Below are 18502 nucleotides of genomic sequence, written 5' to 3'. Positions count from 1 at the left end.
TTTTCAGTTGAGGATTATACAGTTGATGTTTTGCTGTTTATATAATGGGAAATTAAAGTGAACTGGGATGGAGTGGCACTTAATATTTACTAAGTTAATTGCCTCTTAAGGAAAACTTTTTTTCCTTAAGATTTAAAAAGGTGGCTACTAAAGTTGTGAAAATTCCAGTTTTAGTGTTACTGTTATTTGAGGTACTCTGGCTTTTTGTACACCTTAATTGAAATTTATTCATTAGAGTGAAAAATTTTAAAATAATTTATTTAAAATTTCATTTTCGGCAGTTTTGGTTTAGATAGTGAAAGAAAGAGATCACAGTAGGTAAATCACTGTTTCATTGATTTTGATATTCTGGTCTTGATCAAGGCAACAAATGGTATTACGTATGCAAGCCAGCAGTTTAGACATTATAAATAGAAATATGTCTGAATTTAGACAGTTTAGACATAATATGAATAGTTTTAGAGTATTCTTCTTATTTTTCCCAAGTCAGTTTACATTCCATATTAAGTCTAGGTTTCTCAGTATTAGTTTGGTATATTTATAAAATTTTTTTCTGTAACATTTGCCATGATGACTTCAGTATATTCTCCTACTTGATTAGTAACTGGTCAGCCTTTGAATTTATAGCTTAATGTCATTTAAGAATATCACTTATCACTGAAAACCTGATGTTAAAAATTTACTTTGGTGCAGTTTAAACCTTAGGACAGTATATACTCTTAGACATAAGTTTTGACAATTTTGATTATTATAATTCCTTGGCTGCTGTGTTTTGGTATTAACTTTCTCCTTCCCAAATTGTAAAAAGAATGGAACTTACCACTTAAAATACTTTATGAAGAGTCTTTTAGCTTTATTAGTAATGTATTCAGGGCAGCAGGTTTCACCTAATACAACACTTCTTCAGTGGGCAGCTTTTAGTTTTTTAATTAATTGGAGGATAATTGCTTTACAGTGTTGTATTGGTTTCTGCCATACGACAGTGTGAATCAGCCAAAAGTATACCTGTGTCCCCAACCTCTCGAGCCTCCCTCCCATCCCTGTAGGTTGTCATAAAGCACTGGGTTAAGCTCCTTGTGTTATAAACTTTATTTTTTTAATATGACACCCAGAATGGATGGATTTTTGTTATCCACTAGGTGTCACTCTTTCATGAGAACAGCTCCTCATGGCACAAACAAGACGTTTCCAGATAGGCCTTTCTATTACATTACATTTGATTTTGTATTTTACTATTCTGTTTTGCTAACATATTTTAACTGGTTAGTAAATAAGATTAAAGAAATGTCATCTGTTACTATGTATAGTTACCACTTGTAATACCATCCTCATTTTACATATGAGGAAACTAAGGTACTGAGAGGTTAATTTATTTACTTGACTAAAATGATAACTTTGAGATTTGAGTACCGGGAATCTGACTTTAGAGTCTTTTTAATGCTACGGAATAGTAACAGTTTTTGAAAGTTGTCTTTTATACTTACATTAAAAAGTTGTAAGTTTAGAGTTAATGGTGTATGAATGAGTGTCCAAAAAATATATTCACATTTTCAGTCTTTTGAGTTGTTTTACTAAAGGTGAGTTGTGTACAGCTAATATTAAAGAGTATTTGTTTGTGTCTCTGTCTTGAATGCCAGAACTAATCTTTTGTTTTATAGCTGAGGCAGTCTTACGTAATTCAGTCAAAGAGCTTAGTCTTAGAATTTGGGCAGGAACCTCTGCCTTGTTAATGAGTCTATAATTTGGAGAAATAGTATTTTTTCTCTACTTATTAACGGTTGATCTTTAGAGTTAAAATATTGCTGTTACATGTTTCTGCTTTAATATTTGTATTGAAACTTTTGGGTCTTTGAGGGTGGGAGTAACTGTTAATGCATATTCCATGGAATAAATAAATGAATTAATGAACATTGTTTTTTACCTCCTTCTGAAGGTGAGGGTGGTGAGATCATCTCCACCAAGTTCACAGTTCAAAGCCACATTTCAGGAGTCTTACCAGGTCTATAAACGTTACCAGATGGTTGTTCACAGGGACCCGCCCGATAAACCAACTGTGAGCCAGGTCAGCAGGGCGAGTGTAATGTTTCTGAGCAAATGAAAGTTCCCCTCTATTTGATATTACTGTGTGAATTCTTGGTTTATTTGTAGTGCATTTTATTTATGTTCAATTTGCAATATATCTGCAAAGAGATAGGACTGTGGGATGATGGACATTCTGAAAGTGCAGATTTTACCACAGGCCATGTTAAGTGCCTTTTATGTATAATTTCAACATGGAAATGTTGAATCACCGTGTTTAAAATCCCCGTGTTAAAAATCACCGTGTTTAGATGCATTTGCTTAAGACTCAGTGAAAAACAGATCTCTAAATTAAAATATTTATTGGAAAAAAAAGTTTAAAAAAAAATCCCAGTTTTTATGGCAGCCATACTTTGCCCAGCACAGTTAGCGTGCTTTATCTCCATGTAGACGTCATGAATAGAGAGAGGTCCTAGTAGCTAAATTACTCTTTGTTGATGTGCAGGCCATATACAACTGAGTAGAACTAGAATGGATAGTAGAATGTTTTAATTGAAGTTCTCATATGAAGGCCTTGATTTGTAATTTTGTAAACCACATTACCCAAGAAAAATCTGGAGGGGGAAAAGCCCTTAATATAAGTAGAAGTGACAGAGTTAGTGTTAGTACCATGGGCAACAATATTGACTTTGCTGTATGCAGAGAGTTACATGGATAAAGGGAGAAATTAAACCAAAGAAATTGTCCCGGCCCTTATGAGTTTAAATTTTTCATAAATATTGGTGTAAAGTTCATGCATCAGGCTCTGTGCTTGTCAGCCTGTTCCAAGGTTTACTCGTTTTATGAACAATGCCAGTGCTGAGCTTTGGCAGTGGATTTGCGGAGATCTTACTCTAGCCTCACCTTCAGAAGCATATCATCAGTTAGAGATGTTTCAATAGCGTTTGCTTGTATTTTCCTTGCTCTGAAGGTGAGGTTAGTACCTGTCTCCTTTGAGGACCCAGAGTTCAAGTCGTCCTTCAGCCAGTCATTTTCTTTGTATGTCAAGTATCAAATGGCCATACACCAGGATCCGCCTGATGAATGTGGGAAGACCGAGGTACCGTTCACTAAACGTTTTTTCCTATGCTGAGGTTGTCTATGAAGGAGCATACTGTATAACATTCTTATGCCATTTTCTTATCTGTTAAGTGGAGCTGATGGTTCTTGCAGGGTGTATACCTGAACTTTTGTGAAAACGAGTCATACATGTGATCATTTTAAATCCCTCAAAAAAAAGGATGTGTCCTTACTCAATGTTCTCTCCAGGAGCCTGAGTGTCGTATGTTTATAGATCAGTCGTCGGGCTGTCAGCTGACGTCACTGCATGCACTGTGTGTGCCAGGCTGTGCCACAGCCCACAGGGGGGCGTCTCTGTCTTCGAGGCATTGATGTTCACACGGGAAAGATGAACCAGTGAACAAATACAGCTTAACAAGAAGCACATGGAAAAACTGAATATGTTGAGGTTGTTTCAGTTCAGTTGCTCAGTTGTGTCCGACTCTTTGCGACCCCATGGACTGCAGCACGCCAGACTTCCCTGTCTATCACCCAGGGGTGAGGTTGTATAGAGCATCATTTGACAAGCCTTTACTGAGGGCCTGTGTTTTCCAGCTGCAGATATTTAGATGAGTAAGAGATTGCATACTTTTCACAATTGAACGGTGATGTCTTGGAAGAAAGATGCCAACAGATGCAGAAGGATTGAAGTTTTGATTTTTGTGTCTTTTTAATGACACAGAATGTGTTAACTTAAAAAAGATGGTTAATATGGCAGGAGTTAATGCTGCATGTTCCGTGTGAGAAGGCTGACTCTGGGTCTCCCAGAGCCTTTCTAGTTAAAGTGTAGTCTGCAGACCAGCAGCATCAGTGTTACTGGGAACACAGAATCTCAGGTTTCCCCTCAGACCTACTGAATCAAAGTCCGCATTGTGAACTAGGTCTCCAGGTGATTTCATGTTCATGTTCCGATTTGAGAAGTGCTCCCACAAATTTCCTGTTGAGACCCGTAGCTATGGGTGGTAGCATTTATAGATAAGGATTCTGCCAGGTGCAAGAAGGTCTCCTTTGATACTCTCAGGAGGTCTTAATTCCTTTCTGCACGTTACTCTTTCCTACTACCCTTGAGATTCTGGCCTTGTGCCTTCCTGCTTCCCAGGTATGGATAGTTGGGCAAAAACACATCTGATGTGTTCCCACTAAACCTCGACTCTCCCCCCGGCCTCGACTCCGTTTTTGGGCTTCAGTCCTCTATGGGGTCCATTCCATTGGGGAGACAGATGGGTAAGCAATTCCAGTGCTGTTCGAGTTAGCTAGTGGGTTAGTAAGGAAAGCCACCTTAGTGTGAGACTGGAGTGAGAGAGGATTATCTGAAAGAAGTGACATCTGAGCCAAGTCCAAAAAGATCAGTGCCACTTAACCTCCAGGCAGGCTCTAGGGCAGTGTTATGTTTAGGCTCAGGTATATTTGAGGTTTTTTAAAATAGCTTATATTTACATTCACTATCATCAGCAGTTCGGAACTCTGAATATGTGATTTGATCTTTTGTTTACATTGAAATACATAGTGTATTTCTTTATTATAACCAAATCAGTTCAGTTCAGTTGCTCAGTCATGTCCGACTCTTTGCGACTCCATGGACTGCAGCATGCCAGGCTTCCCTGTCTATCACCAACTCCGGAGCTTGCTCAAACTCATGCCCATTGAGTTGGTGATGCCATCCAACCATCTCATCCTCTGTCATCCCCTTCTCCTCCTGCCTTCAGTCTGTCATGGGTTTGCCTTAATGATTCATTTTATAGGATCATATACTTATAGAAAATTCATACTGGTGGGAAAGTTTGTGATTGTTTAGTACTTTGATTTCATACAAGTGAGTATATTTAGCTTTGATAAATTTTTTAACTTCATTCATAGAGTTTTATTTATATTGTGTCTAACAATTCATACGGAGTTTTCAGAGATATTTGAAATGATACTGATTTTCATATGGGTCAGTTTGTCATGTCTCTGAATGTAGTTTCTAAGAAGTAATATGAGATAGCATTTTGTAAGTCAAGACTGTGCTGTGCTTTTATTTCTTTATAACAGTTTTGTTATTGTTTAGTCACTTAAGTCATGTTTGACTCTGCGACCCCATGGACTGCAGCACACCAGGCTTCCCTGTCCTTCATTGTCTCCCGGAGTTTGCTCAAACTCATGTCCATTGAGTCGATGATGCCATCTAATCTTGTCATCCTCTGTCATCCCCTTCTCCTCCTGTCCTCATTATTTCTCAGTATCGGGATCTTTTCCAGTGAGTTGGTTCTTTGCATCAGGTGGCTCAGTTATTGGAGCTTCAGCTTCAGCCTCAGTCCTTTCAATGGATAGTCAGGGTTGATTTCCTTTAGGATTGATTGGTTTGATCTCCTTGCTGTCCAGGGGACTCTCAAGCATCTTCTCCAGCACCACAGTTCGAAAGTATCAGTTCTTCAGCACGCCGCCTTCTTGATGGTCCAGCTCTTATAGCTGTACATGACTACTGGAAAAATCGTGCTTTGACTATATGACCTTGGATGTATAATTCACATAGTATACAGTTTACCCATTTGAAGTGTATGACTGAATGGTTTTTAGTATATTCAGAGTCATGCAGCCATTATCACTAACACCAGAAGGTTTTCATCATCCAAAAAAGAAACCTCATCCCCAGAGTGGTCACTCATTATCCTTTAGACATCCCAGCTCTAGGCAACCATATTCCACTTTCTGTTCTTGGATTTCTTTAATTTGGACAATTCAGGTAAATGAAATTGTATCATACTGGTCTCTTGTTGACTGGCTTCTTTCGCTTAGCATTTTTGCAGGCTTCATCCATGTTGTAGTGTGTGTCAGTACTTCATTCCGTTTTGTGGCTGGATAATATTTTGTTGTATGGATGTACCAGATTCTGTTTCTCTGTTCATCCATTGATGGCCATTTGGGTGGTTTTCATTTTGGGCTTGTATAGAAGGCTTTGCTATGAATATTCATGGACAGATTTTTATTATTAATAGGCATATGTTTTCATTTCTCTTGGGTGTATACCTAGGAGTGGAATTGCTAGGTCATAGGAATGAATAAATGTAAATAAATAAATAAATACTCTGTATTTACCTTTTGAGGAACTGCCATACTGTTTTTCAAAGAGCTACCCTTTTTAAATTCTTGGTCATCTGAGTTGGTGTGAAATGCTATGTCATTGAGGGTGTGTTTATTTTTTTTGGCTGCACCTCAGCACGTTCCCCAACTAGGAACTGAATCTGAACCCCCTGTGTTGGAAGCTCAGGGTCTTAAGCACTGGACCACTAGGGAAGTCCCTTCATTTAGGTTTTGATTTGCAAAGGAAATGGCATCCCGCTCCAGTATTGTTGCCTGGAGAATCCTGTGGACAGAGCCTGGCAGGCTACAGTTCATGGGATCGCAAGAGTCGGACACGATTTAGCAGCTAAACCACCACCACCGATGGCTAATGATATTGAGCATCTTTTCATTTGCTTTTTGGGGCAGTTTGTATATTTTCTTTGAGTAAATGTCTGCTTACATATTTTGCCCATTTAAAATTTTTTGCCCATTTTAAAAAATATTAGAAAAATTTTAGATATTTTAAAGTAATACAAATATTTTTTAAATATTAGAAAATATCTTCCATTCTGTGGATTATCTATATCTCTAGTAGGATTTTTAATTTTAAAATCCATTTTGTTTGATATTGGTATAGCCATTCCATCTACCTGCGGTTTCTGTTTGCATGATATATCTATACCATTTTATTGTCAGTCTGTTTGTGTCTTTGAGTTTCAAGTATGTCTCTTTTAGTCGCTGTATATTTGGATCTTGTTCGTTTTAATTTGAAGGGAGAGCAGTCTCTTCCACTTAGCTGAAGTGTTTAATCAATCCATATTTAATGTTGTTAATGATGGAGTTGGATTTATGTCTTCATTTCACTTTTGTTCTGTGTTTCATGTCTGTCTTCTTTTATTTCTTTACTGTTTTCTTTTGCACTAACGAATATTTTCTAGTGTAGGATTTCAGTTACTCTTAATTTCCTCACTATGTATTTTTGAGATGTTCTCTTAGTAGCTGCTCTAGGCTTACCATATACCTGTTGACTTACAGGAGTGACTTCAGATTTATGCAGCTTGAGTCCAGTGAGGAATAAAATGGTATTGCTGTCCCTCTTCCCACTTTGTGTGCTATTTATAACTTATATATGTTGTGATCTCAATATATGTTCTTTAGTTATTACCTTATGTGACTTTATGTCTTTTATAAAGCTGAGAGGAGAAATAGGAACAAATATTTATTTATGATTTGTTAAAATTAACCTTAACTTCCATTTCTGGTTCTGTTCCATCTCTTCCTGTGTATTCGAGTTACCATCTAATATAATTTTCTTACTGTAGTTCACCTTTGTTTCCATTCATTTTCTTTACGATGTTGTCAAATATATTACTTTTCTATATGTTACTGTCCCAACAATGCAATTATATACACATTGTTGGATGCATTTGGTTTTAAAATCAGAGAAGAAAGGAGAATATGCATTTATATTCGAGAAGCCTCTGATGATACTCCCTGGAGCCTCAGCCTTGGGCATTGCACAGTCACCCCACAACTACAGTGGTTTTAGTAGTGTTCTCTTTATCTCTTTCCCTGATCTCTCGGTTAAAGTGTTTGTTGTTTCACATCTAGGTTTTAGGCTTCACCATTTGCTGACTGGTTGCTGTATTTTCAGCAGTGCCCTGGAGCATAAATTGCTCTGTAGTTTGATTTATTAAATTTGGTTGCCTTTGCAGCTTCGGTTCTTGAGGCCAGTCTTTGAGGTTTTTTTCTGACCTCATTCAGCCATGTCCGACTCTGTGACTTTTGACTATAGCCCGCCAGACCCCTCTGTCCATGGGATTTTCCAGGCAAGAATACTGGAGTGGGTTGCTGTTTCCCTTCTCCAGGGGATCTTCCCGACCCAAAGACTGAACCTGTGTCTCCTGTGTTGCAGGTGGATTCTTTACCTGCTGAGCCATCAGGGCTCTCCTTCACTGTGTTTTTTTCCACTTTCCTTCTGGTAAACCAGCTGGCCTACAGTTTATCTTGAGAGGGAGAGTGTGTGAGATTGTCTCTGTTCTTATGGCCCTCCTGTGCCCCCTTGTGTCCATGCTTTGGAGCTGCGAGCAGGGACAGTTCCTTTCTGCTTTATGAACAGGGCACTGGTCAGGAACTTGGTCCTAGTTCTGATCTTTTTTAGGTAGATTATTAAACTTGGGGCTTATTGAGAGGGAATTTTAAGACCTGTGAGCTGCCCTGATGGTAGTTCTGTGTCGGGAGATGGTCACTGCTGCAGGTGACTCCTTTACTTGCTGGCTTTTTATCCTAGAAATTCTTCCTTCACTTGGCAAATCCTTGCTCAGAGAGCGAGAGTAAGTTCTCTGTGGTGCTGGCTGCCTAGAGAAACTGATGTGGACATGCTGCTCTGCTCCTCAGTCTCCACGTTGGCGTTCTGTACTGAAGGAACCTAGTTCTTGTCGAGGAGTACGAGTTTTCCTCCTCCTTGGGTACGGTTTTCTATGTGAGTAACCAGCTGGTGTCCCAGTGCTCAGAGACAGGAAGAAAAGCCAGAAAAGTTCTCCATTGGAAAGTTCAAGTGATCTGACCTGCTTTCCTGGCTCCAGGCAGCAGCTCTCTGTTTTGTGGTTTTGTCCATATAATGGGCCAAACTAATTTAATTATGTTCAAGAAAATACATTTTTGCTTTTGTTGTTGTAAAACGTTTGAAGTAAATAACAGTCAGCATACTAACTTGGGAACTTTAAGCAACCATATCAATGCAGAAAATCCATTTTTAACTCTGTTGGTAACTGTAAAATAAAATCACTTAGGCACCCCAAGAAGTAGGTTATTTTTTGAGAGATTTGATGAGGATATAAATAAATATAGATTGCTTTGATATCCAGAATAGCAAGTCAGTTCTTTTTAGTAACATCTTTAGAAAAGTAATGCATAATTGCAGAGGGTGAGATTGTATGAGACTTCATAAATGATTCTATATGTTTGTTTCCATTACTGTTTTCAATCATTCAGGTAGATATCAGATTTTCAGAAAATAATACTATCTAGATAAAATAAAGCAGGAGTAATTTGTGACCTATCTTTTGTATGATACAATATAAAGCCAGCATTTAAGAATCTTTGTTTTTCAAAATACAAGTAATTCCATAGGATACAAATAATGGGATTTTTAGCTAAAATTTTATTGATGTTATAGATAATACCATTATCTAATAGTATTAAGTGCCAGTAGATCTCAGCTCTTCTAAACTATGTGGAGAACAGGCCGTAGCCGTAGCTCCAGTAGTCGCATTACAATTCTGAGGCATTGAGTGAATTGCTTTCCAGATTTTATGATGGACTTTCAGACAAAGGGAAATTGAGAGAATGGTATACTGACTACCTTGTTTCCATCATCTAGATTCAACACGGGTTAGTTTTCTGTGTTTGCTTTATCTCTTTTTGTGTGTTGAATCATTCTTTGTTTTTTTTATTTTTTCTTGATTGGACATATTGTAGTTTATTCAAGCAATCTCTAGTTAATGGACATGGGACTTGTTTCTAATCTTCTGCTGTTTTAGATAGTATAATTTTGTCATTTTGCCTTTGGGTGGAGGTGTACTTTTTTGCTTGATATGACCTAGTGCATCGAAGGACAAGAGCTCATAGAATTTTGCTAGTTATTGTCAAATTCCCTCCATGGTTGTACTGTCTTTACTCCAGAATATGAGAGTGTCTTTCTCCATAGCACTCCCAAATGAATTGGTCTCAGACTTTGTGGATTTTTTTTTTTTTTTTTTGGTATCCTTAGTTAATTTTTAGAGTATGGAAAGAATGTTAGGAAGAAGTTTCTTATTTTGGATGATCTCTCTGATCATAAGCTGAAATGTATATAAAGAATTTTGTTTTGTATTTATATTTTATATAGTTTAATGAAACAGGTGAGAGACTGATGCTGATGGGAACAGAGAAGTGGAAAGGAGTAAGCAGAAGCATTCTAAGGGATCATGAAGTCGACAGGACTGTTGTCCTAACTAGGAATATTTTTAACAAGGTTTAAAAATAATCTTTCTAAGAGTGTCTTTAATGACTCAACATTTTTCTCAATTAGAATAGGGATCTGCTGTATTAAATTTAATGAGTGAATACAGATTATTTCCTTAATAAAACTTGTAAGCAGTAAGAGATTAGACCTTGTCTGGTCTATAAGAAGTCTGCACTCAAGAGATTGGCTTACACTGTGTCCCTTTCTGTCCTCACTGTAGGATAATTGTGTGATGTGATTTTGTGTTTGTATATGTGTGTATCATATCATAGTTGCATTATTATAGAATTAAAGAGAATTTAACTTAAATTTTAAGAGCAGTATATATTCCTCTCCTTTTTTAAAAAATTATTTATTGCTTAAATAGTTTGTTACAGAACAACTTTTCTTCTCATTTTGAATTTGGAGGTACTATATATACAACTGAGTACAAAGAGGAACGAAAGGTGTCGAAACCAAACTTGTGACTCTCTGCTCATGTGACATAGCCAGCTTTGTGTATTACCTGGCATAGAGTTGGGGTCAGTACGGAAAGTAAACCTGGCTTGAGAGGTTAGAGAAGTCACTGTGTGGCAGTGTATTGGGTGTTGTCTGGTGTCATGCAGGGAGGGCCCCCTGGGGGCACCGTTGTTATCTGCCCCCTCCTCTTTGCCGACCACTCCTTGGTTGGGGGGAGGGGCTGGGCAGATGCTGCCTTTGGGTTGGGACTCCTCTGACTTTATTCTTCTTCCAGTGTGTTCACAAGGATCTTTCTTGAACTGCTTGTTCTGTGGCTTTGTTATCTGCAGTGGACACCTGCCTCCTTTTAATAAGTCCCTGTTACAGGTCTGTATTGGGGTTCCCTTGTGACTCAGCTGGTAAAGAATCCGCCTGCAATGCGGGTTTGATCCCTGGGTTGGGAAGATCCCCTGAGAAGGGAAAGGCTACCCACTCCAGTATTCTGGCCTGGAGAATTCCATGGACTGTATAGTTCATGGGGTCGCAGAGTCGGACAGGACTGAGTGACTTTCATTTTCACTTTCACAGATCTGTACTACAGAGAACTTCCTCCTATAAGTGTGCTGTTCTCTAATTAAACAGAGGAGGTTCTCAGACTTCATGGTCACCCTGTTTCATGTTTTCATTTTCCCATTTATTATGTCACACATTCACAAGTTAGCGACAAGAAAATATGGTAGCGGGAGATGAAAGTAGTTTATCACTTGCTCGATGTCTTTGTTAACAGTAAAGTCACTTTTCTGGCATAAGTCACAGAGCCCATCATCTTTGTTTCTGTTCAGATTGTTTGAAAGACAGTGCTCTTTGAATCTATGGATGAAGATAGTGGAAATGTTTTCCTAGGCCACAAGTACGCAGTTGAATAACACCAGACAGTTACTCTCTATTTGTTTGTAGATAGCCATGACATTGACAGTGTTACTTAACCATTTATTGTTTTTTTAAAGAAATCTTTAAACAGGTTTTTTTTAAAAGAAAAAGATGAACAAAGTTTGTTTTTTACAGTGGTTTTAGGTTAAGAAGCTTTTTTGGAAAAACGTTCACATATTATTTGAAAGACATATCACTAGGATTAATATATCTGAATTACGTATTTTTACCTTAATTTTATAAAGAACCTTAAGATGGAAAATTTCAAGTGTTTGTAGGGATAATAATACAGTGAACCCTGTGTGCCCATTGCCCAGCTTCAACACTGTCGGCACTTAGCCTTATTTCCCCTTGCCACCGTTTGTTTGTTGTCCCTGAAATTATGCTCTTTTATCTATAAATACTTCAAATCTTTTGGCTTATTCCATCAAACAGTCTTATATAACTTTTAAAAGTTATAGTGATTGGGGTCATTTCATGGTATCCTAAAGCACCGTTTTCTGAAGTTAGTTCAGAGAACTTGCTGTGAGAGACTCCCACATCAGGAGGCCTCTGCTTCTGAGGGGTATTTATTTTGGGGGAAGTTACCTTAGAATCGGGCATAAATGATTAGACAGTAAGCGTGTAAAGAAAAGGTTGCCATGGGGCTCTTCTGACCCCACGGGGAACGGAAAGGAAGTAGCATACTGAGAATACCAGACTCTTGTCTCACTCCAGCCGCCAGGTGGCGCTCTAGATACAGAACAGGTTTGCTCTTAACATCCAGGTCCGTCCCTACGGGATGTGTGTTTGCAGCCTAAGAAGTATGGATAATGCTTTTCTTCTGCCATTTATAAGAATTACTTTGCATTGAGGTATTGAACATGATAATTGCAAATGATTCTTTGCTTGTTAAAGATGTAAGTATTTTCCAGATCTAAACCTAGAGTGAAGCTTTCAGATTTGTTTTCCCTTCTTAGTAGCCTTACTCCATGTGTATGAAAACAACAACATTTTATGTTTAGAGAATTACTCAGTGTATAGTACTGACATTTTCCTTCAGTTATGCAGAGAAGCCAGACAGTTTTGTACAGGATAGGTATATGCTATTTTATAAATACCTAACTGTCACAGTCAGTAGAATTTGAGTGATGGCAAAGGGTGAGCATTTTGAAATCTTAAGATATTTTTTCAGGCTACTTTTTGAGTGAAGTAGAGGGCAACATTTGTACAATTTAGTCAAAAAAGCCGCGTTCTGTGAGCAGCCCCTAAGTCAGGACAGTTTTGTGTCGTAGTCTCTCTCGAGGTGTGCTGCACGACTTTTATTAATAATAGTTAAATTATCAAAGTTTTAAAATCATTTACTTAAATTAGAGCAGAGGCCATGGTTTTATCCCCATGTCATACTGTTAATTCTGAGGAAGATGCTAGGGTTAGAGTTAAACCAGCAGTGGGAACATTTTTTTCTAAAAGTTCTTTCTTTAGGTCAAGAATTTCCAAAACTTGTCTCAGGTCATAAAATCATAGCATCATAAAACACGGAAGGACCTTCGTGATTGTATAGAGGGTATGGATAGGATGTGGACTCACCCCTTTACTTAGAGAATTAATTTGTCTAGGGTGACACAGGTGCTGAGTGGCAGAGTACTGTCTCCAAATTTAAGTGCTTTTTGCACTAGACCATCGTGGTGCCATGTTAAGGCATAAACGTGGGCCGAAATACTGAACCTCAAATAACCGACACCAGTGGATAAACTGTTCAACATAAAGCAAAATTTCCAGACAATTGAAACATTTTCATTGTTAAGATTTTATGTGTTCTGATCATTTGAAATGAGTCTTTTCCAAGAAAAAAAGAAATGAGTCTTTTCCAAATCTGTCGTGTTCGTCCTTGCCTTCTGTCCCAGAACACTGAGCACGACTTGTGGCACTCACATCCTCAGGCGTGTTCTGCCCTCACAGCATTTCTATGTACCACCTGCCCTCACACTATGCTTTTTCCCCTAAAGTTACTCTATTTTCATCCTGTTTCCCTTCTCTTTTTGCGCTTGGTTTTTGCGGTGTTTGTCTAGTTTGGCATTCTTGCCCTTCCTAATTTGTGGTTTCTTGATGTGTTTGTAAAAATATTTATTGAGCACATACTGTGTGCCTTGTGGTGTCTGAGAGGCATTTGCTCTGGTCAGCAAATGAGTGAGTAAGTCAGATCAGTGATCCCTTGCTCTGGTGGCGCTCACATCCTCGGGTGGGAGGGAGTGGTCAGAGGTAGTCATTTGAGACGAGCTGTACTAAATGAGCAAATTACACAGTAGGCCAGCAGCGGGTGACTGTAAAGGAAGGCAGGACAGGTGTAACAGAAGAGTGGATGCTTTAGTTACTGGCTTGGAAACCGGATCACCAAGTTAATTGTTAGTGCAGTTAGCAGTCAAGGGGAAGATGGGGAAGGGAGCTGGAGGGTTTCTTCTGCGCATGGGGACAGAAGCACTGGGACATGCCTTTTTGAGTCCTCATTGTAACCTTTATTGCTTTCTTCTGGAGTTTGAATGTCTGAAATTCTAGAGTAGTTTGCTAATTGATCTCTAGTTGAGGTATTCTTTAATGTTAATATGTAGTTAATAATTAATATGTAGCTACTTATACTGTCTTCTGGAAGCTGAGGAATGAGACTGTGAGCAGGATGTTTGGTGTCAAATTTAATGTGTGGCATTGAGTGGACGCTGATTCTTGATTAACCACCTGCAGGAGGAGAGACGTGCCCTGTGATAAATGATCTGGCTTGAATAGTGTGAAGATGATACCAGTACTGGTAGATAGCCTTGGTGTGTTTACCATCCTGGACATCTTGGAGAAGAATATTGATGACAGGTAGTCTGAATAGCATCACAGGTAACAGTGTGGACTCCGATCAGACACTTGCCTTAAGTCTCATCTTCCCCACTTGCTACTTGTGTAGCTTGGAGCAGGTTTCTGCTTCCTCTGCTTTCTACTCTTCAGGTTCCTCATTTGTGAGCATGGGGAGAACAGCACATGGGGCTCATTGTGAGGACTAAGTCAAGGTAAAGGTGCTTGGCTAAATAATCATCAACTAAATCAGTTGCTGGGATGTGGATGATGATAAACCATTTGGAAGCATCAGAGACATCAAGGTCAAGAGCAAACAAGTGATACTTCTGGTTCATCCAGCCAGCATTTGCAAATTATAGTTTTCCTCATTTTGTTCTTCCATTTTAATTGTTATATTTGTTTGAATTAAAAGATCTCATATGTTTTAAATTTTAATATTAAATTAGTTCTTTCAAAGGAAAAAAGTAGTAATATTCAAAACCATTCAGTTTGGTTGATCAACGTGTAATTTTACTCTTTAAAATCCTATTATACTGCCTGAAACTTCTAAAATATATCATTTGGTGACGATTCATATGTATATTTCTTAATTGCTTTACTTAGAACTGGAAATAAGGGAACTGTGGATGTTTCTGTGCCTTGCCTCTGGTGATGGAGCTTCTTGCTTAGTTTGCGAATAGATCTCTCCTTTTGAAATATAAGCTATATTTGATTAGACTACCATAATCTATGGTATAATTTGTGTTCATACACTGACTTACAAAGATTGTCTGCAAGAGTCAAAAGAAGTGCACGGTGCAGAGGGCCAGGAATGGAGTAGATACCCAGTGGGACATTCACTGAATGAATAGGCAGCTGAGTTGACCAGTTTTCAGAAACAGCTGGAGAGAGAACTCTCTGTTGCCAAAAGGAAAACTACAAGAAAGAAAATGTGTTCTTGAAACCTGTGATGTGAAACCAAAGGAAAATTCATATGATGTCAAAGCTCTTGACAGTTGTCCTTTTGTACGAAATAAAAGCTGAGGGAGAGTGTTGAGAAAGTTAAGTACGATTTAGTGCGTACGAAGCTCACGTGAAAGGGATCATCTTGTTGGGAGCACCGTAGCTATTTGTCTGTAGTTTTTGTGTTTCAGGTCTGCTTTTTCCATTAAGTCTGAGGAACCTCTAGTTTTATGACCTTCTGGTAATGACTTGACAAGTGAACAATGCCACCTATTGAGGACTGGCTGGCCTAAACAAGGAAAGTTTGTGTTTTTGCTGTGGAAATTCATTTGATATGCCAAATAACTTAGCTAACTGCTTGCATGATTAAAAAGCAGTTGATTTCCTTCCAGTCAGTAGTTAATTATAAAAGTAAAATATATACATTATATATGTGATTTTTAAAGTCCACAATATGTCTAGGTTTATAAATATTGTCTGTAAAGTAACATACACACTGGCTTTTCCATGACAGTCATTCTAGAAATAGCTCAAAATTTCACACTTAGAGTGGCTCTGTGTTTCTCTCTCCTGGGCTGTGGAGGAGTGTGATTGTTCTGTTCAACCAGTCATATAAATGTGTGATTCCCAGCATGTTCCAATCCCCGTGGTAGGTCCTGGGGATGTATAGATGAATAAGACATGGTCCTTTGTACATTTTGGCTAACCAGTATTTTAAAATACTGGTTTTCAGTATTTTCAGAAGTTTGCATTAATGTTTAAAATGTTAAAATGGCAATAATATTTAAAGAGTATTGGAAATGGGTTGCCCCAAAAGTTCATTCAGGTTCTTCCATAGCATCTTATGGAAAAACCCAAATGAACTTTTTGGTCAACCCAGTATATGTACCTGGTATGATGTGGAGATATTTGATCTTGCTTGGAATTGGTTGGTTTGATACGTGTGTAAAGTAGTGCCTATAACCATTATTAGTGTGTTTGTTAATATAGTTAAGTATTTTAGATAATAATTCAGTTGCTGATAATATATTCAGTTTCTTAGTGCTGTGGCCAGAGAGCTTTTAAAGTAAATTTTATTTTGGCTGTGCTTTCTTAATAATTTTTATTTCTGGTTTTTGTGGTATTTTCTGCTATCCCTAATTCATGTCATTCAGATTTTTGGAAGATACCCATTTTTCAAGGTCAACTTGATTTCTTTTATCAGCTTAGTGTCATTTAAGTGATACCTAGTTTTGTCCTCAGTAATCTATTGAGTAGTTGCTTGTCAGAAATAATATTGGAAGTTTCTCTGCAGGAAATTAAAAGGAGTGTATTGAGGACATAGGTGGTCCTGGGGAGATCTGATGAAAAGGATACAGGTGTTTCTTCACTTGATATCAACTTTAGGTTACCGATGACTGCATCTCTGTGGCACATCACCTTGGGCAGATGACCCAGTTTTGCAAAGTAGTCAGTGGCCATAAAGACATAATAGGCAAAAAGAGTTGGAAATTCATTTACTTGTTTATGAATCGATTAATCCAATTTACAAGTGAATGAATGCATCTAGGCAGTTAAGCCACAAATATTTGCTGAGTCCCTACTATGTGCCAGGTGTCACTTTAGGCTCTGGGGATGTAGCACAGGGAACAGGAGAGAAACGCTGTTTCCCTTGGGAGATAATGTGATAGGGAGGAGGATGAATAAACCAGTAAGTATGCTGTAGAGTGTCAGGATAATGTGTGCTAACAAGAAAAATGAAGAGGTGAGAGACGGGGAATGGTGGTGGTGATAATTACATGAGGATGTCAGGAGAGGCTCTGAGGAGAGGGGCTCCTTGGCAGACCCCTGGATGAAGAGCGTGCACCGGTGCGTATCTCTGGGTGGTACATCTCAGGCCCGACGTGTTCACAGAACAGCAGGGGCACTGCTGAGGCTGGAAAACGGAGTAGGGCGTCTCCTGCCTCGTCTGTGTTGCTTGTGAAGGTTTTGTTTTTCTAATCTCCCATTTTTGCTCTTCATTGACTGATATTCATTATCATAAAAATGTTTATGTTTTGTTGTAGACCTGTTTGTGTTACCTGAACACCTGTATAGCCCCACATTTTAGTGTTGTTTTACAGCGCTGAGACTTGGTATCCCTGGCTTCCTTCGCCAGTTCTAATGGATAGGGCTGTTTAGTCAGGGGTATAACAAAGGGAATCATGGATTGGAAAAAGCATCTAGGTTCTAACTCTAGTTTTGTTGCTGACTGTAAAATAATGTAACATTTCTGGACCACAGTTTATCTAGGCATAAACTAAAGGAGTCGGATTAGATAACTGACAAGATTCCTCTTAACTGTAAAATTCTGTGATTTCAATGATCTTTTACGAACATTCCCCAGGAGAATTTGAATACTTTCTATTTCCTTTTTTAAAAAATAGTTTTAAAAATATTTATTTGTTTATTTGGCTGCACTGGGTCTTGGTTGCTGCTTGCGGGCTTTCGCTAGTTGCCGTGAGTGGGGTCTCCTCTCTAGCTGCGGTGAGCAGGCTTTTCATTGTGGTGGCTTCTCTTACTGTGGAGCACAAGCTCTAGGGCGTGTGGGATTCAGTCACTGTGGCTTGTGGGCTCCAGAGCACACCTCTGTAGTTGTGGTGCGTGGGCTTAGTTGCCCTGCAGCATGTGGGATCTTCCTGGACCGGAAATCAAACCACTGTCCCCTGCATTGCAAGGCAGATTCTTAACCATTGGACCACCAGGGAAACCCTAAAGTTAATTTTTAAATTTACATATAGTGAGGTGCACAAATCTTAGATGTACAGCTTATTGAATTTTTACATATTATGTGCTCTTTTTGGACCTTTCTGAAATTAAAAAAAATACATACACACACACACACACACACAACACACACACACGTATGTATTTTTTTTTTTTCCATCTGTGGTTGATTGAGTCTGTGGATGGGAGAGTATGGAGGGCTGCCTGTACATGTATATTCTAATTATCTTTTTCCAATCTCGAAATTCCTGTATTCAATACCTAGGCAAGTATTTTAGAAGAATGCAATTTTAAAGCTTTCCCATTTTGTTGCATTTTTTACATTTAATTTATAGATTAAGAAAGCAACAGATTTAAAAGTTTCTCTTACTACATAAAAATTTGGTCCCAACATTGACTTTAAAGAAATGCTAAGGTACCTTTTCTCTTAAACACACTTCTCAACTTACTTCCACACTTCTT

At 38.4% G+C, this 18502-nt stretch overlaps 1 protein-coding gene across 4 annotated transcripts in view; it reads left to right on the top strand.

Annotated features, from left to right (window-relative positions):
- The window catches only part of ATE1 (arginyltransferase 1), a 158396-nt gene that overhangs the window by 17500 nt on the left and 122394 nt on the right, over positions 1-18502 (top strand). For 3 of the 4 annotated variants that reach the window (XM_065923456.1, XM_065923454.1, XM_065923457.1), the window contains one exon: positions 2990-3118. In XM_065923456.1, the coding sequence (XP_065779528.1) occupies positions 2990-3118 (129 nt within the window). Of the gene's footprint in view, positions 1-1933; positions 2063-2989; positions 3119-18502 lie in introns of all 4 variants that reach the window. The other variant, XM_065923455.1, reaches the window with a different exon arrangement.

This window comes from Muntiacus reevesi, chromosome 2 (assembly GCF_963930625.1).
Source record: "Muntiacus reevesi chromosome 2, mMunRee1.1, whole genome shotgun sequence".
In the NCBI taxonomy this organism is placed as follows: domain Eukaryota; kingdom Metazoa; phylum Chordata; class Mammalia; order Artiodactyla; family Cervidae; genus Muntiacus; species Muntiacus reevesi.
The sequence above is the reverse complement of the archived record's forward strand: the minus strand, read 5'-3'. Positions and strand labels throughout refer to the sequence as shown.